At 39.1% G+C, this 25,933-nt stretch overlaps 1 protein-coding gene across 2 annotated transcripts; it reads right to left on the bottom strand.

Moving 5' to 3' along the window:
• Window positions 1–835: 835 nt before the first annotated feature.
• Window positions 836–8,651, bottom strand: LOC148853752 (SUPPRESSOR OF GAMMA RESPONSE 1-like). Of its 2 annotated transcripts, XM_088982363.1 has the most exons (7): window positions 8,190–8,651; window positions 8,025–8,102; window positions 5,326–5,458; window positions 2,992–3,178; window positions 1,990–2,444; window positions 1,261–1,563; window positions 836–1,100 (listed from the first exon to the last, which is right to left on the bottom strand). In XM_088982363.1, the coding sequence occupies exons 1-7, from the start codon at window positions 8,327–8,329 to the stop codon at window positions 1,047–1,049; spliced, it is 1,350 nt and encodes a 449-aa protein (XP_088838489.1). In that variant the 5' UTR covers window positions 8,330–8,651; the 3' UTR covers window positions 836–1,046. The 2 variants fall into 2 exon arrangements, with proteins under 2 accessions (XP_088838489.1, XP_088838490.1); XM_088982364.1 differs by lacking the exons at window positions 8,025–8,102; window positions 8,190–8,651 and adding an exon at window positions 6,520–7,834.
• Between the last annotated feature and the right edge of the window lie 17,282 nt (window positions 8,652–25,933).

Below are 25,933 nucleotides of genomic sequence, written 5' to 3' on the forward strand. Positions count from 1 at the left end.
TAATAGAATTATTAAAAGAATCATAACACATTGCACTATTCCCTTGTAATGCATCCTATATCGCACATCTGGTACATTGCGTAATTTCATCACGGGTCCTTCCAATCCCGGTTTTGTGTGGTCTTATTACCCCTCATTTGTAGGGGATGAGTATGAGTTTGGCTGTTTGTTTGGAAGAAAAAGCTACTGCTTTGAAGCTATATAAGCTCGTTTGGGGTAAAAGAGTAATTGCAATCAATATTCTTTTAATTAAGAAAGTAAATAAAAAATAAATAGGGTAACGTGTCAAAGCTTCAGAACAGTCCAAGCTGTTTCTCTTTTCCAACCAGCCAAACCTTTCTCCATTTGTAGGGGATACAATCATACAACTGTATATCTTGAAAGCAAGTTTTAAAATATCACAATGCATATGTATTGGCTTTTGAACCTAGTAATACTGGAATTAGGGGAATTTTTTCATGTCCAAAAAATAATATTAGGGTGGGTATTGATTGGAACTAAAAGAACAATGTATTGATGCTTTTAAGTGCAAGATAGTGAATTTTTAGTGTCAAGCTTATCAATACTTTAACCATGCTTGAAAGGGCAGGGTGAAGAAAAATACCAAAAAAGAGGTATATGATTGATTTGAATGAAAATAAGAGAGAAATAAAAACTTGAGGGAAAGTTGCTAATAAATTTTGTAAAATTTCTTGAGAACTTTCTATCCATTTTCTGTTGCTCTAATTTTCTTTCAAACCAGACACAGAAGGGAATACACAAGGGTTTTACATCGTCTAATTAGCATGCCTTTGATGTTGATGACGATTAAAAGAGGATGAAAAATACCTCCCTCTGCGTTAAAAAGCTTTCATTCAACAGAGACATGGAGAAGAATGAGCAAAGTACCAAATCCAATAAAACATGTTAGGCTGGCAGCAGGCATTGCATCATACAATATACATTTTAAGACCCATGGACATAACCTTCTAAAGAGAATCCACCAAGCACAGGCGGGGAGAAACATACTAACATACTGGTCTTGAAGCTTAGGTTGTGTCCGCTCTCTATAGTCGGTCTAACCAACCCATAATACTTTCTTGCGAACCAAACTGCAGATCCTGCAAAAAAAAAATGTCAATCATACACCCAGGTATAATTACCAAGTTCACAAGATCAATTGATTGATGAAACAGAAACCTAGGTATATATATCAAGACGTATTGCTCTGATGGTTAACTGCCCACGATTGGTGACTGGTTAGTAGAAGATGAAACTTACCGCAAGCTGAAAATCTGTTATACCGATCTCTACATCATCAAGGTTAGGGATCCCAGATGCTGTGTTGACATCTGTGAGTGCATCATTCCTGTGACAACTTAAATCTGAGAGACCCACTGAATTATCTATTGGAGTGTAAGAATCAAAAATCTCATCGCACAACAGTAAGTCATCCATGGCATTTGGATCTGGGTCTTCAACAGGCTGAGATTCACCCGCCCACCATGCAGGATCCAGCCTATCATCATCCAGACTAACAGCAGAGAGAGGAGGCTGAGGTGCATTTTCAATGAACTCTGTTTCCTAATTCACATAAAGTAATTTCAGTGAGGAAGCCCATCTAGTCAAATATACTGCCATGCATGAGTAACTCTATTAAGAATTCATATATCAACTTTTATTTTAGAATTACAACAGAATATGCTTTTGGAAGCTTGACATGTTAGGACTTAAGACCAACAAATGCTTAGATTCCACCAGGGATCTTACAGCTTAAGTCAACCTGATTGATGATCAAAATCAACTGATGGAGATGATTAGTCATTCAATTGGGTCAACTTTGAGACGGGGAGATCCTAATGTGGCACCACCAAATTTAATGCCACTCAATTCCGATGTATTTACTGCAGGGCATTTGGTTGACCATTTAGTCTGACTGTCCAGCACCAAGATTTTCTTTTCTGCCAAGTAAAAAAGTAAATAACTAGCTAAGATGAGTTATGAGTGTACTTTCTCTTCATTGATGACATCACATAGAGCACCCTTTCTTGGTTGACGTATGTCAGGAGTCTTTGTTTTGGGAGTCCTTGGACTAGCTTGGACCATCTCTATTTCGGCATCACTCTTATCAGTATGCTTCTTCTGTTGGTAGAAAATTTTTGAAACAACATATTGACCTTCCTTTTCATCATTTTCAGTCCCTAGATGGTATTGATGCATCACCCAATTGTACTTATCAGGCTTTGACCCCTTCTTTGAACTTTTATAGAGAACCATAATCTTCTTAAAGCCCTTCTGCATTCCATTTTCAACCACAGGTTTGGTTTTACCAGTTTTATGCCAGCGGACATGCTCCTCTCCCTTGTTACATTGATGATGAATCTTGCGGCGCTTGCGATGTCCAATTGAATATGCATTGGCTGTTCTATGGAAAAAATAAACACTACTTCCATCTTTCTTAGCACCTGAAGAAAAACCAAACATAATAATAAAAACTATGGATCATTTGACATGAATCAAGATACCAATGCATAAGTCAACTGAACTTCTTCACCTAGAAAAAAACAACTAAACCAAGCTATTTTATGTTCCAAATATGATTTCTAAATTCAGACTACAAACCAGATGTAAAAACCCAACCATTTATTCATTGACTTGAGATGGGACTTGAATATAGGACAGTTTTGAGAGTGCATGGATCACCTTGTCTTGAACATTTTGTTTTTGGCTCAATCAAGACTTAATGGGGATTGGACCTCATCAGGATTGAGGTAACCCATCAAGATTACACTCACTGAACTCAACAGAAGCAGCAAAATCTATTTCAAATCTTCAGTTTTCAACATGTTATCTTAATTTAAAAAGGATCTTAAGATACACAATAAGGTCAAGAACCTATTTTTCCCAGGGTTAAGAAAAGCCACAATTTTTGTTAATATTCATCTTTATAGTTCTTTTCTCCATTTGATATCTATAATACTTGGTTTCATCAATATCTATCTGTTTCCTCACCAGGAAGATTTTCAGGATGCGTATAATAAATTCCTTCATTTCCCTCAAGTGTAGGAATGAGTTCATCAATGAACAAATGGGGTTCTGAATCTCCAACTCCAACTTTTCCTGCCAAATGTTCTAAAAGTTCTACATCAGATGGATCAAACTTTACACCAGCAGGCAAGCCTGGCCATTCAAGTGAAACCTGCAAATTACAAAGAAACTAAGAATGAGATCATTCATATCCATTCTAAACATTAGAATTGCTCAATTATATCCAGAAAGGTGTTTCTATATATGCTATAACTATGGGACAAAAAGGTCATATGGCAGTCTAATCATGAAACAGGATGAAGATACACAAATGGTGCACATATAAATAAATGGTTTCCATTCAATGCTTCTAGCCACCGGTTCCAGGACAAAGTTCTACATGATCAGAAAATTTCAAATATATAATCGCTCATGGTTTATGAGAAACTCAAAAAGCATGTTGGGGGGGATAATTCACAGCCAGTATTTTAAACGGCGTGGGAGGTGTATGCCAGAGGCGTACATGCTTTAACATTTGTAAGGAGAAAAGTAAAAAGTGTTTCAGTCACTTAGAAATCCTTCCTCTTCAGATTAACAAAGCATAAGTGACAGAATTTTATCATTGATGGTTGGCTAAAGTTAGGCTCCATCAGTGGCAAGTTTGAAGAGCTGACATTTATGATCAGGGATCTGCTGAATGGGGGCAAACAAACTCATTCATGCTGTGGCTCTGCAGTTCAATGGAAAATTAGTATCATTGTGGTTTGTTTGCAGTGGAGAACTCCACAGACATCAACCCCCCTCATGTATTCACAAGAGGTCGGCAAAAGAAATTTTGGACTTCTATCATGGCATGCACCAAGCAAACAGTATTGCGAGAATTTAAGTGCTGTTCTCCACTACTTAATAGGAAATTATAGACATGATGATTAGTTTCAGAGTGAATGCACTTCCTTCTGCAGGGTGTTCAAGAGGTGAGCATCCATTAGTACCTCCAAATTAATTTCTTGGAAGAAACATCAAGGCATATAGAATGGACAAGAATGCTTTTAATTACTTGACAGAAATAGAATCAGAAAAACTAGAAAACAAGAAGGAAAGATGACTTAAGTTTACTATGTATTCTCAAGATTTAAACCACAAATTCAAGAAAATTAACCAATAATTCTTGGTACCCTATCCCATATGTTCCCATGCATGTTAACTGTTTAAATATATAACAGATGAACATGAAATAATAATATTAGATGGTTTATTTATTTATTTATTTATTTCTGGAGGAGATGTTACATGGGCAGACATTAACTCCAAGACAGCCTTACAGCAAAGGTTGCAGAATTTACAAGAACTTTAAGAAGCATTAATAGCGAGCATGGCAGGATTGACAACATAACCAAATTAACATATTTATATGATCCCAAAGATCATTATTATCTTGTATTCTGGACTACCCGAAAAAAAGATCGTTATAATCCTGCTACAAGATAATTGCTCAACAAAATATATGCAAGTGAAAGCTGCTTATTATTTGTTTACTTTTGGCATAAAGAGTGTTGCACTACTAGATTACAGTCCTTTGGTTTGAGTCCCACTAACCAAGAGAATAGGAAGGATGGAGTCTCACCATTAGTGAGGAAGAAGAATCTCACTTCTCCAAGCAAACAAGTTGTAGAGTAGATCTTAATGCTTTCATAAATGTGGCAGAAGAGGGGTATATTAGCACTTATAGGCAAGGCTAAAAATAGAAACTATAATTTGTATATATAACACATTTTAAGGAAAAGAATTACAAATATCTTCTTCCAGGATTTTCAGTAATTGCCTTTTTGAGTAGGCTTCAATTTGGGTTGTGCCCATAGGGCTTGCAAGAAGTTTCAGGGAACCGTAGTAGTAAAGGAGACCTGTGGTATAGACCTAAAACCACATAGGTTTGACCCAGTTGTGTTGCAATTCTACACCTAGCCAGTGGACAGAACACTGATGTGAGCAACCAGATAACCTCAAATGTTTAACATTTGTCTGCATAGTTTCTATCTATTCACATTGTCAAGAAATATAATGATTTCACTTTACACTTGATGTCTTCGTATTGAATTAGTCTGATCAAAGTACTAGTCTAATGTTTGCTACTACCAATGTGCATAATCTAATTTTAAACATAACCGGTGCAACTTCATAAAATACGACTTTAGGCAACGACTCAATGTGGACAAGTAATTGCACAGAGGTAAATAATATTCTGATGAAAATAAAATACTAAACATTAACAAAAATAAAAATAGACAATCCCATCAAACTACAAATAAGTTTCAAGCTTACATCACTGTTATCAATGTGATGGTGGCAGTTAGGGCATTGTCGATTTGCCCCCAAGTCTTTGACCTGATGTGAAGAGAATTGAGTGGCATTTTTCACTTTAGCTGCAATTCCTCTACCATCGATAAGCCACGACCTGCAGAAGTAGTGTTTTTAAAGCTAAAGAAATTTAAAAAATTTTGACAAGAGGTTTGCTTGCTAAAATAAACATCCTTATACACAGTGCCGATTTTGCATGAAAAGAGACACGATATCAGTTACAGATGTAAAAGTCAACTGGTAAACTTTAGCAACTATAAACAACAAAGGACATATGATTAGGTACAAGAAATGGTTCGAAGGAAATCATAACTGGAGTAGGAAAGATACAGTAATTTTTGCATCATGAAGATACGAGAGATGTGGTAATTTTGCATCCAAGTAGCTCCATCTACAAATGTATGAATTCCTTATCTCATCAAGATATCAGAGATTTTAGACACAATTTGAGTGGTTCTAGCATGGATACCCTAATGGTTTGTCAATTCAAATTACTAATGGAAGAACCGGAGTCTGATAAGAATAAATATATGAGTCTCTAAAGAACCCAATATGCTGCCTGATAAGCAGGTAGATTATAATACGTTCTAGAGGAGGCATCCCCAATGGAAGCTTCAATTTTTTTCTTAGAAAATGGAGGACGAAAGAAGCAATTACATCCTCTTGATTATTTGGGGTGAGAGGGGGGAGGTTAGTAAGGAGGATTTTGTTATAAACAAAAAGTACGCAGTAGAGCATACATACATCCTAAGCATCTTCTCGAATAAAAGGGAGTTGATTCAAGTGAAAACAATTGGAACATAACACAAAATCGTAATCATTCAAAGGTAAAGAAAAGAAGTCGGATACTCCTCCACAATGGCATTTCTCCCAAAAAGTGGTCCATCTCAAGATGAGAATGAGATAATCAAGCAAAGGAACGACTCAAATAAAAAATTAAGACGATCCTAGACGTGTTATACAATCGATGAATCGAAAGCATGCCCAGAGAAAATAAAAATCGAGCACTTAACAGACTTGAGAAGCTACTGAAACAAGAAACACTATAAGCATGGACATCATACAGGAGTAGAGAAGAAAAAATAAACATAAATCAGAAGAATACTATGATTACAGCTTAAATACAAAGATAATGTTGCGTTTTTTGTTAGCTCTTACTTGACCATTGTTGTTAACTTAAAACAGAGGAAGAAGGAAGAAGGTCCGCCACACAGAGAGAGAGAGAGCGAGAGCGAGAGCGAATATGGATGATGAGTACCATTTATATGACTTTCCTTTTCTCCACCATACGAATAAAAGTGTGCGCGGGAAACTTGGTCAGGAGCCGTTAGAAAAGGCTCGGGCATAAAACCGCAGTTTTCGCGCGGAGAATATCATATCTAGGCTAGCCACCGCGCTAGAAGCCTGAAGCCACCAAGTTTCCTGAGCCGCCACTCAACTACTCAAGTTGCTCGTTGGTAGAGCCTCAGGTTTGGCACCGGAGCTGAACGTTCGTGGGAGCCCGAAAAAACCCGTAGCACTGTCAGGGGGAGAGGAGACAAACTGGCTTCCTTGCCAAGCTAAACATGGAACCGCAACCGACGGCGATGAGGATTGAGGAATATAGTAGTTTTTTTTTTTTTTTTTGGAATATAGTAGTCGTTGAGCTCCGATTGTGAATTCTATTTGCATCACCTTAAACAATGCCACGTGTTACGTATGCACTATTCAACCCAAGATCCATACATAATTCTTGTAATGGAGTTTACTCTTAAGGACCCGGGCGATGCACAATATTACAATGAAAATTAAAAATTAAGGTAAATTGTAAACATCCCCCTGTACTATAGGGTCTGTCGTAAGATAAAGACCCTTTTCCGTTAGTTTTTCGTTGAAATCTAACCTCACAATAAACGAATAATGCAGATGTAGACATCACTGCTTCTCCCTCTCTCTCTCCCCGGATCTCTCTTCTTCCCCTTCCCCTTTCTTCTTCTCGCTTTCCCCTTTCCCCTTTTCCCTTTCCCCTCGCAAAGAAACATCTGCAAAAACCGTCTTCTTCTAGCTTCTCTTCACCGTCGAGAGAGAGAAGAACATTAACAAAATCGGCGTTATCAGAGACTTTACCACTTCCACGCCGTCGGTGTTCCTCAATGATCCCACGGACGAGCTTCCTCACTCTAGGAACAAGAGCCGAGCATCGTTGGTTAATACGGAAAGGATCGTAGAGGTAACTCAGCCACGGCAGATAATCGGACCAGTTAAAAGTGCCCAGGAGCTCAAACCCTTTCTTCACCATCTCACGGAGCTCTCTCACCTCTTCGCTATCTTGCTCCACATCGTACCTATTGCCAAATACACTTCCCATGATATTGTTCAGCGCAGCAGCTTGAAGGTGCTTGCACAAGGTCACGGCACCACGAGCAGACTGCTCCCCGGCTATGCCATTCAACATGGCAGAGCAGTCCATCTAACGCCCTGGCTCGTGAGCTGCAATGCGCTTTGGTGCAAAGAGGTGAGATGAAGCAATCCGCCTAAGAAGCCTCCAGTAAGATGTAGACGTTGCTAACCTACCCCACCACGGTGTAGTAGTACATCGACTGTAAATACTAATTAATTAAGGACTACTACTGATGAAACATCCAAATGTTAAAAAACATTCGATGTGATGATGTAGGTTTTACCTGTCCTTGTAGAGAGTGAGCACTGAATCGGCATGTATGAGATCGTATGTCCTTGGATATGTAGACATGGCTTCACACCTTCAATTCAGGGGAACAAGATCACCATTTGCATCTCATGAGTTTACTTTGAATTACTGGGAAAATGGGATAGAGCAGAGAGCTTACCAGCCCTGATATGTTCCTATCAATCCACGCTCGTAAATTGCTCCAAGTGTGTTGATCTTCGCCTCTGTTGGAACAACATTCGTGACCCACACCGGGTCATCGATGAGAGCAGCAGAAAAGCCTCCCAGGTGAGCATTCATATCAAGCAAATTGCGGTACCTTCCCTTCTGAGCTAGCTGTTTGTTGACAACCTTGTAATGAGCTACTCTCTTCTTCCAGAGCTCTGTATCTTCCCTGGAGGTCTCTGTTGTAACTCCATCTAGGCTTCCACTACTAATTCTAGGCAGGACTGAATGTAATCTGTTTGGCCATTATTCCAACTATCCACCGGCAATTTCTTTTATGTCGGACACCACAGGCAGGGGAGTTAAGCATGTCTCCATCTTAGAGTACCTACATTGCTCGAGAACACAATAAGCACAAATTCAGCCACAGAGTAACGTGGAGAAACAACTGAAGAACGAAAAGGGCAAAAAAACAAAATAGAAAAAGTTTAGTGGAGGTATTTTGGTAATTTAACGCATTCCATGGGTCTTTGTCGCAAAACAAAGTGCAGGGGGTCTTTGTAATTTACCCTAAAAATTATTATAAAGAAAGAATGTAATGTTTAAAATAATTAATCTTTATTTTATTAACTTGTTATAAAATAATTTAGTAATTTAGTTAATTGGATTAATTATATTAATACTTTTTAATAAAAATGATAAAATGTTTATTAATTACTTAATAAAATAATTATTTTTCCATATTATCTGTTAATGTTTTATCTATTTATTTTACTTTATTAATGATTAAAAGTTATAATTCTTTGTAAATGTTACTTAAATATTAGCAAATATATCAAATTAGGTTGTAGTCATGATTTTCTTTAGGTTAATTTTTAGTCACAATTAAATTAATCTAAGCTCAAGTTCAAGGTTTAAAACTTTAGGTTAAGCTTTGGTTGGTCCTCAACTTGACCCAATCCCCTAAGTTGAACTCGTTGGAACAATGTGACAATCACCTGAGCTGAATTTGAAGGAGCTATGGGGATGGGCTACCCTCATTATGTAGCCTAATGAACCAAAAAACATATGAGATCTCACCCTAAATTTTGATAGTGTATTAACAATTTTATAGGTTGCCCATCTTGGCCCACACTTCAGGCCTAATAATATTTGTTTGTGCTTGGGACAATGACATGATTGTCTGTGTTAATTAAAATTTATATTTAATTTTACTTTATTATAAATGTATATAAAAAATTATATCTATATATTAATATGAAATTTTTTACTTGTATGTATGTAGCTTCTAGGTTTAGTTTGGGGTTAGCTTGGTTCCTGTTCGCTAGTGTTGTCACTAGATTCCAAAAATCTAATAGTCGATTTGACTCCAAATCCAATTATCCTATATTTAGATGATAGCACTTCCATCCAATTAATAATTGGATTAAATGCAAGTTTAAACACAATAAGATGGTTGTGAATTAAATATGAATCTAATCCAAAATCTGACATAATAATAGGATGTGAATGCAAATATATAGATTTCATAATCAAATGCAGATGTAGATGTAGATGGATCTGATCTAGATTTAATCCATTTATGGTCATATTGTTTGTATTATGTGTTTGGTTGGTGTAAATTTGCTCTAGACCTAGCTTAGAAGAAAATAATTGCTTGAGATCAAAATTTTATATGTCTAACTGAGTTTGGATTAAGTAATAAATGATCAACCCTAAGTAAGAGTTTGATGACATTTACAATAAATGACAGTAAATTTCGTTAATTTTATGCTAATTTATTATACCTTTCAATAATTAATGATTAAACATAAAAAAGATCAGTAAATTATAATAAAAATTAAATACTAGATTACAACAAATAATGATTAAAAATAAGAAAGTAAAAGTAAATTACAATAAAAATTAAATATTAAAATAACAATAAGTTACACTAATTTTGGATAAATTTGCACTAATTTTTTATAATTTTCAACAATTAATGATTAAAATAAGAAATTAATTATACATCACATTAAAAAATCAAATATTAAATAAAAATAAATGACACTAATTTTTAAAAACAAATTGTTGAACAATTATTAATATTCCAAACATTATTAAATAATACTCATAACTATTACTGGAATTATAGTTATTTCAAGAATACTCATAATAGCATAATTATTATTAGCGAGAATAATTATTATTACAATAATGATAATGTAAAAAATTATGTTGATGCGGAAACAGATCTGGGTCGGAATACTAATAATCCGGTCCAAAACAATCATCATCTTGACCCATTTTGTGCTACAGTGGTCGTTCAACTGGGAGACCACAGTAGAGAGAGACAGGAATAGATCTTGGTTGGTTTTTGAATGCAGGGCAAAAAAAAAAACAAAACAAAACGACCCATTTGATGCCAGAAGCAATTATTTATAGCAAAACCAATCCATTTGGTTTTAAACATATGGGTTGATTGTAGAAAAATGTCTTTGGTTTTAAACGTGCAAGTGCTCCTTTGTTTATGAGATTTTAGAAATCTTTGTTTTTTTATTGTAAAAAAACTAAAGCAACCTATTTTGAGGTTTTTAAGGAGAGGCATGTTGACATGGACCGTCTTGTTATATATATAATACACACGATCCATTCCATGCAGACGAATATACAACTAATGCAGCTGGGTAGAATCATGCTCTAGCTCGGCCCGGTCCATGATGAGATAGGCTTCTATCAGAGCAAATCTATGCCCACACCATTCTGACAGCCTTTTGTAACCTTGTATAAGGAATATCTCTCCATGAAATAAAGCACACAAGTAGGGAGATATTCTCAATGTAAAGCAGTAAAAACTGCCCGAATGGGCTTTGCCCTGACTGAAGCCAAACTCGCCCATGACAAGGCCCAGGAAGGCCTGAAGTTGAACTCAAGAGATCCGGCCTCCGTTCTTGCACAAGAACTTCTGAACCTGCCTTGCTCAAAACTGATCACTACTTGGTGCCTTTCAACTGATCCAAGGAGCTGTCCAGAATGCCAGCGTGAAGGTCTTCTTGTTGCTTCCCAAACTACAGAGTTACTTGGAATTTCCTTCTGCTACAGGGAATCTCAGAATTCTTACCATGATCTTGTGGAGTTTCCGGTGGGTGTTAGCATTGATGTGCACTCCAAATTTCTGATAGTTAATGCGTAGGCCTGATTGCTCACAGAACTCACCCAGTAATTGCTTCATTTTGACACAATTCTGGATATCTGCCTTTCATCTGCCATGAGTAAGTTGGACAGCCTCGGGCCATTATGTGCGAACCTCAATCTCTCTGTAAGAAGGGAGCCACATGCTTGATAGGGCCTGCATTGCCAAGATAAACAGAAGAGCCGAAATCGGGTCTCTTGGCCGAAGACCCCTGTGGCCTGTGTCAGTGGGTGGATGTTATCATGAAAATAAGTCATTAATTAACAGAAAAAAAATATACTGTTGAGAGGCACTTATGAACTAGCTTTCTTAATGGGGGTGGAGAAACCCATTTTCTCCAAAATTGCCCTTTCATAAAATTCCACCAATGTAACTTTTCCGTTTGATTAATAAAGTGAACTATTTTGACAAAAGAAGAAGAAGAAGTGGACTTTCTAACCTTAACCTTAAGGCTGTGCTTGGTTGTAATGCAAATAAATTTAAACTGACGCAAAACCATGACAGTGCAAATCATTTGAGTGTAAATTCTAATCTATTTTTGTTTCAATTTGTAGCTTATTTTTATTTGATTGCAGTGCAAATGAAAATAAATTAAGACATGAAGATGAATAAAGTGAAATCCAAAACAAAATTAAACAAGAATTTGCATTTTTTACATTTACACTCTCATGCATTTGTACTATTGCAAATAAATTTGCATTGCAACCAAACACAGCCTAAAAGCATTTGGTGGAGGACTTCCTAGATATATTTTTTTTAAAGACAAGCAGACTTCCTAGAATAAATCATTATGGGAAAGCCCTGTATATATGAAGGTAACAAAGGAATGAATTCACTCACTCAGAAATTAGAGTGCATACATTTTGGACCTTAGAAGAGGCAAGGTAGGCCGGAATAGAAGGGCTATGCCGAATGTTGCCCAACCCAATAAAAAAAAAAGTTCAGCTTCTGTCAGTGCAAAGCCCATTCAAACAGTTTTTACAGTTTTATATTGAAAATATTTCCATACTTATGTGTTTTATTTCATGGGGAGAGATATTCTCAATAAAATGTTGCAAGAGGTTGTTTGAATGGTGTTAGTACAGGCTTGCACTGACCAAATTTGAATTCAGCAAAAAGTGGTTGCCTAACATTTAAAACTGTTTTAAAAGTTTGTCACCCTACAAAAATACCCTGACTTGTATTTCTTGAATTTTTTCTCTAAGGGTTCATCCATTTTTTAGATTTTGAGAAGGGGGAAGTTGGTCAATGAAATTTGGTTTCCATTGACCAAGAAACTCATGATATTTTTTTTTCAAATTTGTGAGGTTAATGAAATTTAATTTCTCTGAGAATCACTTACCCATCTCCAAATTGGTAAATAACATTTCCACCTGCAAGGAAGTTACCAGCACTTGGATGGGACAAAATTGTCCCTTTTAATAATGGACAATTTTGTCCATCCAAGTGTTGGTAACAATATATATATATTGTTATATGACTACTATACAAAGAAAATACTTGCCTTGAGTATAGATCATGTACGGTTAATATTTTCTTGCGCACGTGCATAACACGTGTTTCTAAAATAGTATTCATAATAATATATAAAAATATAATATTAGTAAATAATAATATATATTATTATTATATATATTACTCTTTACTAATATATTTCCACTATCTATTATAGTATTGGCCAAGCGCGGGCTTATTTACAAGAAGTGTGCATCTGATCCTGAGCCCGTGGGCGTCAAACTTTGTTGAAACCTGATAAAGATGGGGCTGGGCTGAACAAACCCACAGGATTACCCGGTTCATGAATATAGTTGTATTAGTAATATATATCAAAGAAAGAAGGCAATCCACCCCGATAAATTTTAGTATAATTTATACAATTGGAACATTAACAAACAGGAGAATGAATCAAAATTCAATTGGAACATTAACAAAGGGAGGTGTTGGTAGATAAAACTCAAAAAAAATAACAAAATTCCGTGAGGTGGAGTGAACTATAAATTTCCCGAAAAAATAGTCATATGTGAGAGAGGGTAGCGAGTTCAAATCTTTCGATGGTGATATCAGTATTTCTAGAATTATCATGAGAAAATGTTTCTAATACACAGCCGAAATATACTGTGGGATGTTGTGGGGACAATCTTAGGGGCTGATTTGGTCTCGGGGGCAGTACATCCAACATCCGGACTCCGCCACATAATTCTGCCTTGACTGTCCAATAAAGAACGTGGTCCATCTGACGGTGGGATATGTTGATTGATAATATGTAGTTTTGGTGGTCCCTCCACCCCCAGCCTTTCTCTCTTTCATCTTTTCTTTGCTTGACGTCCAATCCTTATACGGTTTTCACTCGTCAAAATTACAGTACTATGCGCGTCCTCTGAAGTTGTACTCGTAATACTAGATAAAATACCGTACACCACATCAGTTGGATCACGTGGATCTGAAAAATAAGTATGACGTGGCATTTGATGATTGGTAGTGTGCTGTGGTGGCTGGTGGGTTTTTGTCCAGGAATCTAATTACGCACCAGGACAAGAAAACGAAACTAATAAATCCGGGAATTGAAATTATCTACTGTTCTCCTCGTAATAATGGCAAATTACGATTAAGACGGATCACTTTTTGCCCCCGTTTGACGAATCAACCACCCTAGCGCCATCAGCACGTCATCATCACGCCATCCAAGTGTTTTAGGTCGGGTTCATATACTATTTTTTTCGTAAAGTAGGGTATGTCAATGTCAATCATATAAATATTAGTATAAATATTCAGTATTTTGATGTATCAATCCGTCAATCCCCAAAAAGTTTAACGTACTCTTTGAGGGAGGTAGGTAGTCGAGTGAGCTCATAAGCGTGTAAAGGTTAAGCACGAGATCCCCTTGATATTATACCGTGTGCTTGTGCTTACCACTGATTAATGCAATACAAATTGTCTTTTGTCTAATTTGTGTATATTCTTGTTTCCTTTTGTGTGTTGTTACTTGTATTTGTAGGCTTTCTCGATCCCATCGAGTGCCGCATGGGGCCCCGTCGATTAGCCCCGTGACAGTTGGTATCAGAGCCTCGTTGACACTAGCGACTGTCAAGCCCAATGAGTCCCGGTTGTGCCCCGCAACAACACCAGCCCGATGAAGAAGTGTGATATGCGAGAGGAGATCCAGAAAGGGATCTCACGGGTCTATGATGAGGACAAGCCTAGAGGTAGCTCTCCCAAAGACAAAGGCATCAACTCAAAGCCTAGCAAGCATGACAAGTGAGTTGACAAGCTTGCGACCATGGACAAGCGCATCATGCGCTGTGAAGCAGTGGTTGGTGAAACTCGTGATCGTGTGGATGAGCTTCAACTCAACCTTGAGACCGTAGCAACGGTTGTGGAAAGATTGGAGGATCAGTCCGGTGACAGCTCCAAAAGGCCAAACAACCTACTAGAAGACCTGGTGAAGGGCCTACAGATTCAGCTCGACGACTTGAAGGGTGAGGTGACCCTTCTGAAGAGGCTGATGGCCAGTACAGCCAGTGCACCTACCGCTCCAGCCCCTCCAAAGATCAAAGTCCGCGAGCCTACCTCATATGTAGGGACCCGCGATGCCCGGGATCTCGACAACTTCCTGTGGCAAATGGAACAATATTTCACCGCCGCCAAACTCGTTGAGGAGGCGGCCAAGGTGCGTACTGTTGTTATGTATCTTACTGATGTTGCTATGTTATGGTGGCATAATAGATGTGCCAATGCAGAGCGAGGATTATGCTCCATTGATACATGGTCCGTGTTCAAGAGCGAGATAAAACGGTAGTTCTATCTAGAGAACGTGGAGTACCAAGCCCGTCGGAAGCTCAAGAACCTAAAGTACACGGGCTCATTGCATGAGTATGTGAAGGAGTTCTTCGCACTATCACTCGAGATCACAGACATGTCAGATAAGGGCTTGCTCTTCAACTTTATGGACGGCCTACAACAATGGGCCGAGCTTGAACTCTAGAGACGAGGTGTGAAGGACCTTGCCACAGCCATGGCCGTTGCTGAACAATTGGTAGACAACAGGTGACCAATCAAAGACGGCCCCAAACCCAACTCATATCAGGGCCTAGGGAAGATAGGAGGTGATAGGAAACCTTTTTATGGGCCCAAGGGAGACTCCGGGCCAAATAAACCCAAAACTTTTAAGTTCTACAGGAGACCTGAAGGGGACTTTGGATATAGAGGCGGTCAGTTTGTGAAGAGAACACCTTCAACACCATGCTTCATTTGTGAGAGAAAACATTGAACCAAGGATTGTCCTAGTCGGGGGAAGCTCAATGCCTTGCTTGCAAAGCTCAGTGATGATGAGAACAGCGAAGAGGAGAAGGAACCAGAGGAGACAAGAATGGGGGCTCTACGAAGACTCAATGCAATGAAGAAGAAGGCGAGCCCGCATGAAACACCGAAGTTCAAGCCGAAGGGACTGATGTATGTAGACATTCGCTTGAATGGTAAGCCCACAAGAGCCATGGTGGATACAGGTGCTACACACAACTTTATCTCTATGGAGGAGGCATCCCGAATATAACTTGCACCTACCAAGAAAGTTGGATGGTTGAAAGCTGTGAACTCTAATGCCAAACCCATACATGGTGTAGCTCATGGGGTGGTATTGCAACTTGGTGACTGGGAAGGGATGATAGACCTCTCAGTCGTGCCTATGGATGATTTTCAGGTTGTTCTCGGCATGGACTTCTTAACTCAAGTAAAGGTGGTGCCCTGCCCTTCCTCAACTTAGTGTGCATATTCGAGGATCAGGCTCCTTGCATGGATCTAGTTGTGCCAGAGACCAAGTCCATCCCCAAGATGCTTTCAACATTGCAACTCAATGATGGAGTGCGGAAAGGAGATACCACTTACCTAGCTACATTGATGGACTCCGACCTACCTGACCCACCAACCGGGCATATCCTGCCAGCAATTACAATGGCACTAGAAGAATTCCAGAATGTCATGCCTCCCACATTGCTGAAGAAGCTTCCCCCAATGAGAAAAGTTGATCACAAGATTAAGTTGGAGCATGGAACCAAACCACCAGCACGCCCGCCATACAGAATGCCTCCTCCCGAGCTGGCCAAGCTACGAAAGCAGTTGAATGAGTTGTTGGATGTTGGGTTGATTTAGCCTTCTAAGGCCCCTTTTGGAGCACCAGCCCTGTTTCAGAAGAAGCATGATGGATCTCTTCGGCTCTGTATTGACTACCGAGCTCTCAACAAGCTCACCATCAAAAACAAATATCCCATACCTTTGATGGCCGACCCTTTTGACCAGCTCAGCAGGGCCAAGTACTTCACCAAGCTAGACCTGAGGTCGGGGTACTATCAAGTGCATATAGCCAAAGGGGATGAACACAAAACAGCTTGTGTTACCCAATATGGGTCATTTGAGTTTCTTGTCACGCCCTTTGGGCTCACTAATGCTCCAACCACCTTTTGTACATTGATGAATAGAATATTTCATCCCTACCACCAATTTGTTATTGTGTATATTGATGATATTGTAATTTACAATAGAACCTTAGAGGAACATGTTGACCACCTCCGTATTGTTTCCAGGTCTTGCTAGACAACGACCTATTTGTTAAGAAGGAGAAAATTCTCTTTCGCCATGGAAGAGGTGGCCTTCCTCGGCCACATAATTCGAGCAGGCACAATCAACATTGATCCAACTAAAGTCAGGGCCATTCAAGATTGGGCACCTCCCACCAGGGTCACCGAACTTCGCTCCTTCCTTGGCCTCGTGAACTACTATCAAGGATTCATCTCTGGATTCTCAGCACGAGCCATTGCCCTCACCAACTTATTGAAGAAGACTAGCATGTGGACCTGGAGTAATATTGCCAAACAACTTTTGATGATTTGAAGAGAGCTGTCTCAGCAGAACCTTTCATCGACTTGCCTGACCCAAGCAAGCCGTATGAGCTACACACAGATGCCTTTGACTTTGCCATTGGTGGGGTCTTGATGAAAGAAGGACATCCCATCACCTATGAGACCCACAAATTGAATGATACAGAGAGGAGGTACACTGTGCAAGAGAAGGAGATGACAACCATTGTCCACTGCCTCCGCACATGGCGACACTACCTGCTTGGCAAAGTTCATGGTCAAGACTGACAACATAGCTACTAGTTACTTTCAATGACAGAAGAAGCTGAGCCCTAAGCAAGCTCGACGGCAAGATTTCTTAGTGGAGTTTGACATGACTCTAGAATACAAGCCAGGGTCGATGAACAGGGTTGCTGATGCACTTAGCAGGAAGGCCGAGCTTGCAGCATTATCCACAGGCGAAGGTCTCTCTAAAAGCCAGATCAGACTGGACCTCATTGAGCGCATTAAGGAAGGACTTCAAAAGGACCCCATTGCTCAGAGCTTATTGACAACTACTCGTGAGGGCAAGACTAGGCGATTTTGGGTTGAAGAAGGCCTTCTTTTGACAAAGGGAAGGCGGATATTTGTACCAAGAGTTGAAGACTTAAGGAAGACTCTCCTACGTGAATGTCACGACAGCTTATGGGCAGGACACCCTGGGTGGCAACGTACCTTGGCACTTCTGCAACATGCCTACTATTGGCCTCATATGGAGCAAGATGTTCAAGAATAGACAAGGACATGCCTGATTTGCCAGTAAGACAAGCCTGAGCGTGCTAAGCCTCTTGGACTCCTACAACCTCTTCCAATGCCCTCACAACCTTGGGAGAGTATTTTCATGGACTTCATCAGCGGTCTTCCTAAGGTGGGAAACTATGCATCCATTATTGTTGTTGTTGATAAATTTTCCAAGTATGCCACTTTCATCCTAGCACCAAAGCACCTTTAAGCTGAAGACACATCATACATTTTCTTCAAGCACGTGGTGAAATATTAGGCAATCCCACAGAACATTATTAGTGATCGGGATCCCAGATTCACTAGTGCTTTCTGGACAGAGTTATTCAAGCTTCTTGGTTTGAACTTGAACTTCTCCAGCAATAGCCATCCAGAGTCAGATGGGCAGATAGAGAGAATGAACTCCCTCCTTGAAGAGTACTTCTGCCATTTTGTATCAGCTACAAAGAAGAATTGGGTTTGATTGTTGGACATTGCACAGTTCTCCGCCAACACATAGAAGACCTCCTCCACCAATCAGAGTCCTTTTGAAGTCATCACTGACCAACTACCAAGATGTCCACACAGCATCGTCAACGATCATTAAGGGAGAAGCCCTCGAGCCTTCACTTTCACCAGGGAATGGAAAGAATGCCTTGACATCACACGAGCCTCACTAGAGAAAGCCTCCAAAAGAATGAAGAAATGGGCCGATTTGGGTAGACGACCCAACAACTTTCAAGTAGGTGACCTGGCCTTAGTAAAACTCCATACTCATTGCCTTAGGTTCTTTCGAAGAATACACCCCGGGCTTGTAAGAAAATATAAGGAACCCTGTGAAATCCTAGCCAAAGTAGGAGCATTAGCCTATAAACTCAAACTACCTCATTGGCTAAAAGTACACCCTGTCTTTCATGTAAGCCAACTCAAACCCTACCATGCCAACAACCAAGATACCTCCCGAAATCAAAGCCAACGCCCACATCCATCCTACCAACCACCCAAGAACTGTCCCTTGACTCCATCCTCAACCATAGGTTGTCCCAATCCTCCCAAGCATTTGAATGGGAGTACCTGGTGAAGTGGAAGGGACCTGCAGAAAAAGACAACTGGGAGCATGCAGAAGACCTCATTCCGTTCGCAGTGAAGCTGGACGAGTACCTGAGGAAGAATCTTCGATGACGAATATTGAATTGAATGGGGGAGATTGTGATGGATCAGTCACCATTAGCGCCATCAGCACGCCATCTAAGTGTCTTGGGTTGGGTCCTTGTACTATTTTTGTAAAGGGGGGTATGCCAATGGCAATTATGTAAACAGTAGCATGAATATTCAATATTTTGATGTATCAATCTGTCACTCCCCCAAAAGCTTAATGTACTCTTTGAGGGGAGGTAACTAGTCAAGTGAGCTCATAAGCGTGTAAAGGTTAAGCACGAGATCCCCTCGACACTGTACTATGTGCTTGTGCTTACCACTGATTAATGCAATACAAGTTGTCTGTTGTCTAATTTGTGTGCATTCTTGTTTTTTTTTGTGCGTTGTTGCTTGCATTTGTAGGCTTTCTCGATCCCATCGAGTGCTGCATGGGGCCCCGTCGATTAGCCCCGTGACACCCGGCTCCTTGCTCTTCATGTAAGCCCTTGTACAGCTGAGCCTGAGTTTATGTTAGGGAAAATTTTCGATTCCTACCCGATATTTTGGGTCTAGTGTTATTTTGGTCCTCAAACTTTAAAATGCGTTCATTTAGTATTTGAACTTTTAAAACCTGATAATTTAATACCGGTTGTTAATCAACCGTTAAGTGATATTTTAAAATGATATAAATGTCCTTTGAGTGTTATTTAATTTTCTTTATCAACTATCCAAATATTGACAAAAAAATTTATAGTCCCAAATCCTTGCTTCTTCTATTCAACAAAGTTGGGGTCATTTGAATGCCCACTCAAACTTAACCCCAACTTTCTTGAATGGAAGAAACAAGGATTTGGGACTATTAATTTTTTTGCCAATGTTTAGATGGTTAACAAAGAAAATTAAATGACACTTGAAGGGTATTTGTATCCTTTTCAAGTGTCATTTAATGGTAGGTTAACTGCTAATTAATGACAAGTACTGGATTGTCATGTTTTGAAAGTTCGGGTGCTGAATTGTTGCATTTTAAAGTTTGGAGACCAAAGTGGCACTAGGCACAAAGTACAAAGTACTAATCAAGAATTTTCCCTTTATGTTAAGTAGGTGCTAAACGCAACCCGACCCAACCCATGATCAGACTCCAGATCTCTTGCCCACAAGAACTTTGCCCACGTCTACTCACAACACACTACCTTCGTGCATTGGGAACATCTTCCTATACATAATGCTATATAGAGGATGAGATATTCTCCATTTGTGGCTGCGATGTTATGTGGGTAGACGTGGGCAAAGTTCTTGTGAGCAGAAGATCTGCACTCCCATGATCACTCATAAACACAATAGACCATGTCAATCTCATGAATAGAAAGATGGCAAATTTCTTAAACTATCCTTATGGTTTAGCTAATTGGCTAACTCTACCCTCACTATTTACATATTATCCTAAATTACTCCTACTACTTTGATAATTGCCTAAAACCTCCCTTACCATTAACCTTCTATCACACTCCATTCACAAGTGACTAGTAATTAATTCCTAAAATATCCTTTATATCACATTCCATTCATCTCTCTCTCTCTCTCTCTCTCTCTCTCTCTGCACAAGATGGTAACGCTTCTTTGAAGGGATATATGATCCAAAGCACAGTCTCAACAACTCTAGCTGTTAATGTCGAAGATGTAAAACTTTACGCTTTTATGATGGATGCTACCTTTGTTAATGGCTCAAAGTTAAATGGTCCACCTCTCGCCGTTAAGAAGCCTGGATTTTTCATTGTTGACTATAACGTACCCACACAGGTAATGCAATTCTTCAATTCCTAATAATTAGTCTCAAATCTCCAAGAAAACTAGGGTTGCTAGAGCCATTTTACCATTTTTCTTCCTTTTTCGTTCAGGATGTTAGGTTTAAGTTCATGAACACAATTAGGGTTGTGGAGAAACCTTTGAACATGATTTACACTCATGGACGAGGCGAGAAATTTCTGGTGTCACAATTCCTTCCATCTTCCATCTTACATGTTGTCTCTTTGATTTACATTCATGGAAGGTAAGGGAAATTGAAATAAAAGAAAAGATGGTTCATGATATTCGGGTTCTAGGTTTTGTCTGAGGATGGAAGAATTCTTATGCGTTACCTATGGAGTTGGGTTCATCCAATACCATAGTTGCAAATGAATGTCGGTTTGCTTGGCATTGACATTCGATTCTTATTCTACTGCATCTGAGGCATTTTCAGACCAATCACATCAAATCCCAACGAGGGTCCAACAACTACTGTAAAAGTTGGGAATTTCATCCTTTTGGTAGTTGTTTCATTCATTGTCAATATGCACAAAATGGAGCTTGCCGATGTTGATTTAGAAAGATCCAAGTGGTCGATATGTTCTAGTATTAATCCTCTCTCCCTTTTTTTTGTGTGTGTGTTAAAATTGAATATGAGATCCGTTGCTACTTGGAATGGGACGAGGGCAACAATGTAAATTTACTTATGAGACAAGGGTTGGTTGAAGAGTTCGAGGGCTGGTAAAGCCGAGGGCCTATAAGTTTGACCTGTGAAGGAAGAAACATATCAGAGGCCCCAGGTGTTATCCCAGGGGCAGGGACTTCGACGATCAAGTTAGCAAGGGTGTGGAAAAGAGGATGGATGAGGCCTGAGTAGGATAGCTCAGACGAGGTCACCCGAAAGTGAGAGAGCTGAGAGCAATAAATGCCAAGATACCTTACCTAGGGAGTGACACCACTTATTTATACTTGAACCTGCTTGGAGTTAGTTATAAGCAAACGGCCAGGATGTGATCTTCCCTATGCCGTGCGTCGCCATCTGAGGATGCCATGTGTACACATGCCATAGGGCCTATCATGTGCGCCTACATCAAGATCAATGCTTAATGATACAACTGATTTTATCTGATTTGTGGTGGCAAGTGGTGGGGTTGTTTAGAGTGATAGCATCGTGATAGGATCTGCTCCTCACAAGCACATCCATCATGCATTGGGAACATCTATTGTGAATAATAACTAATAAGTACGAGAGATGTTCCCCATGCATGATAGGATGTGCGTGTGAGGCGCCAGGTGTGAGGAGAAAATCCGGTCTCGAGAGCATCGGGGATGATGTCTGATCTAGGGGTCGGCGAACCAAACAACAATGCCATAAGCATTGGTTCAGGTGCCTAATATAATATTGATAAGCTTGGCAAGGGACATGAGTTCAGACTGGGACATTGGTTATGCTTTAGATTTGGATTTCACCATTGACTTGCCGATCATCTAAAACTTTATGATGCCTCTCTCTCGTAAGGGAGAAATCAATCTCCCTACCTTAGCTGACATTCTTTAAGTTCCTGAAATTGAATCGTCTTTGGAAGGGAAGAGGGGAAGGCAAAATTTTCATTGGTTGGGTTTTATTTTGAGAATTTGAGGAATAGTGGAGGGTAAATTCAACATTTTATATCTTTTCGCTAGCACTTAACGATGATGACAATTGTTAGATACAATAGGGGTACTTTAAGACAATTTGTAAACAGTAAGAGTAGAGTTAGTCAATTAATTAAACCGTAAGGGCAGTTTAAGAAATTTGCCCTAGAAAGAATACATTGACGCAATACAAGTGTAAAATATTCAACCTCCATTGGTAGGTTTGGCTCCACAAAATTTGGATCTGAACATAGTTGGGTCTAGGGGTGGATTTGAGTCAGAGCCGAATACTTGGCTATTTGAGCTCAGCTCGCAGGAATAGCCTCAGGCTCGAGCTTGGCTTGGTTCATAGTTTGCAAGTTCGAGCTCGACTATAAGCCAAGTTTTTTTTTGAAAAATAAAAATTATATGTATAAAATTATTTTTTATATTTTAGACAAAAATTAAGAATTATAAAAATTATCTACTATTATATATAAAAATAAAAATATTATTATATATATAATAAAAATTATTTATTTAATAGTAGACTCATGAGCCTCACGAATCGAGCTTCACTGTGCTCGAAAAGCTTGACCTCGGCTTAATTAGCAAATGAGCCTATATATCAGACTTGAAATTTGATTTAAACCGAATCGAGCTTAACTTTTGACAAACCAAACTCAAATAGCTCGTGAAATACTAAGCTCATGTTCACCCACCCATTATGAATGAGGTCCCAGCCCTAGTCCGAATCAATGAACAATCGGTAAAAGATGCAAATTCACTTCCTTCCCTTTCATTATTAATTGTAGCTTATAGGCATGTTTAATAAAATTTAAGTTTTGGTGTTATTCAATTGGATTTTTGTTAAAATTCTACATGTGAGTGGTTATGGTCATAGATGTGTACCGGTCTGAAACCACTTTTGTCATCCATGTATCTGAACCGGACATGACCCCTATCAATGCTTTTAATGGTGTCCTAGGGTGGACATAAATATTGACCTGTCCACACACCTTAAGCCTGATTAATTTCCATTTAACTATCGAATTAAGATTCAAAAATGCCATTTATACATGTTCAAGATTTCGACTAAGATGCATTACAATTGGGATGATGGGATCTAATCCTTTGTAGCTACTGTTTCACTTGTATATGTTGATGATGTTTTACATCAACAAGCCCTGAGGGTTCCTTGATTGGAATTCTTTGACTCCGATTTTCTTTAGAGATCGTCTCTTAAGCATATTAATTGGAATTTTTTTATTATGATTTTCTTATTCATAATTCCCTAATCAAACCAGTACACACTCTCTCTCTCTTGATTAGCTTAAGGCTCTGATTTCTTAAACTATTTGTTCAAAAGTGGAAAGGGAAAGAGAAAGCCACCCCACCATTTAACTTGCTATGTAATGGGCATTTGAAAAAAAGAACAAAAAGAAACAAGAGGAAATTAAAAAAGCATGGAGACACCCAAATTGGAGTTAGCAGTCTGTCTACATCACGGATCAATAGAACTCCCCGACACCAGTTGACAACAGTCTAGCGATCGAAAGCAACTCCCCTGGGGCAGAGGGTAAGCTGTAAAGCCATAGACTCAATCAGCAACTAGCAACAAATGCCGACTTGTACTGCAACTGAAAGCTTATTAGTTTTAATTTCTTTGAATGCAGATGGGGGGTTGGATGGTGCCTGCAACTTCAACTTGGTGTAAGAACTTGCAAGTACCCTACAGCCTTTTTATTCATTTTCTTCAAGATAAAAATAAATAAATAAATAAAACTAGCATTATATTTATGTTATGTGGTGGTGGGTCCATTTGGGGAAAAAGCTGAAAACGACGCCCTCTCATTTCTCACCGCCAGTCCAGTTCCATTGTAGTTTACCAACAAGACAATGGAAATGCTGAGTTTGTGCATGGCGCAAAATCGAATACAAAAATACAAATCGGAGAGACAAAAAAAAAAAATGTATTAAAAGCCAAATAAAAAAGAATGTAAGGATACTGCATTACTGCCACAGCCAAAAATGCATTAAAAACAAAATTTTGTATAATGCGAGGAAGTGCCCCAGCTCAATAGTGGTTGGAAACTTTTGTTGCAATCCCGATTGTCACACCCTCGTAAATTTTTTTTTGCCAAGTAGAATAATAAATTAGCAATGCAAATGTCTTTATTTTTGTTTGTTTGGTGAGACCGAGGCAAATTGCTTTACCAACGAAGTGACGAACCCTCAATTTTGTTCTGGCCGGGAGGAAACGTCCAACATGCACTATATTTGGAAAGTAACCCTTCCTATGGGTATTTAAATGGCGGAATTTCCCCCAGCACCTTCTCTCTTCCTCAGCATCAGTACCGCAAAATGCATGTGCACCTTGAGCTGTAAATGTAGCACCATGTGCTATACAATGTTGAATCCTATGTGTTTGCAAAACCAATGCTGAGTACGTAGTTGAGAGTTGAGACAGCAGGCACCCGACTATCCTTACCCATCAATTAAAGGGATGAAAAAGAAAACAAGGAATCTCTCTCACACACAGAGAGACAAAAGTGCGTCTTTTTTCTGTAAAGGAGAGGAAAGGGTAGGATGTTTCCCACCATACTCATCTATGGAGGATATTCTGCAATCTGCAAATCAATACTAAATTGATTAACAATTGAATTGAGATAATCCATAATATAATATTATTGCACCACCAACGGTTTCACTAAGAATCCACTACGTATAGGGAATACATACCAGGCTGATGTGGAAGATAATCAATTCCAACTCCCACAGTGCATATACAAAATGGCATCACAAGTACACAGTACAGGCTGTGAGCAAATTGAAGGATGTAATGTGTGGTCACATCGACCCCGCACCCACCGAGCAGCAGCAATAGAGCTTACCCACATTTGTTTACAAGGTGTTTGTGGAAATGCAAACATATCTCCCTTTCAGTTTCGAAATATCAAGGTAGGTAGTTGAAGCCCTCTTACCTTACCCAACCCATGGTGTTGTGTCTACATTTGCAATACTCTCAAAATCTAATTAATGTTGTACACCTAATACCTTGACGTGAGTGCCTCCAAACCCATCAGTAATGGATTTGAACAAACTGAGGGACAGCCCCATGACGAAGGCGGCACGTGGGTGAGACGATCTCTCATTTTCGATATCAACTTCAATGGTCTGGCCTCATTGTCAAAACTGATTCTTAGCTTAATACCTTAGTTTTCAGTTTACTACTTAACTCTCAAGTCTTATTTTACTTTTATTGTGCTAAATATAAAGCAAAGCCCTAGCCCTATTTGAGTATGAGTGCCATATACATGACATAAATGGTTTCACTGTGATTCTATTTTACAGAAACTTAAATGGGTTCTTATACGTACGGTTACCAACAAGATGATTCAAGTTTGGTAAGTTCAGGTTTTTCTT

This window comes from Nelumbo lutea, chromosome 4 (genome assembly GCF_056320005.1).
Source record: "Nelumbo lutea isolate HS-2025 chromosome 4, American lotus-T2T, whole genome shotgun sequence".
In the NCBI taxonomy this organism is placed as follows: Eukaryota; Viridiplantae; Streptophyta; class Magnoliopsida; order Proteales; family Nelumbonaceae; genus Nelumbo; species Nelumbo lutea.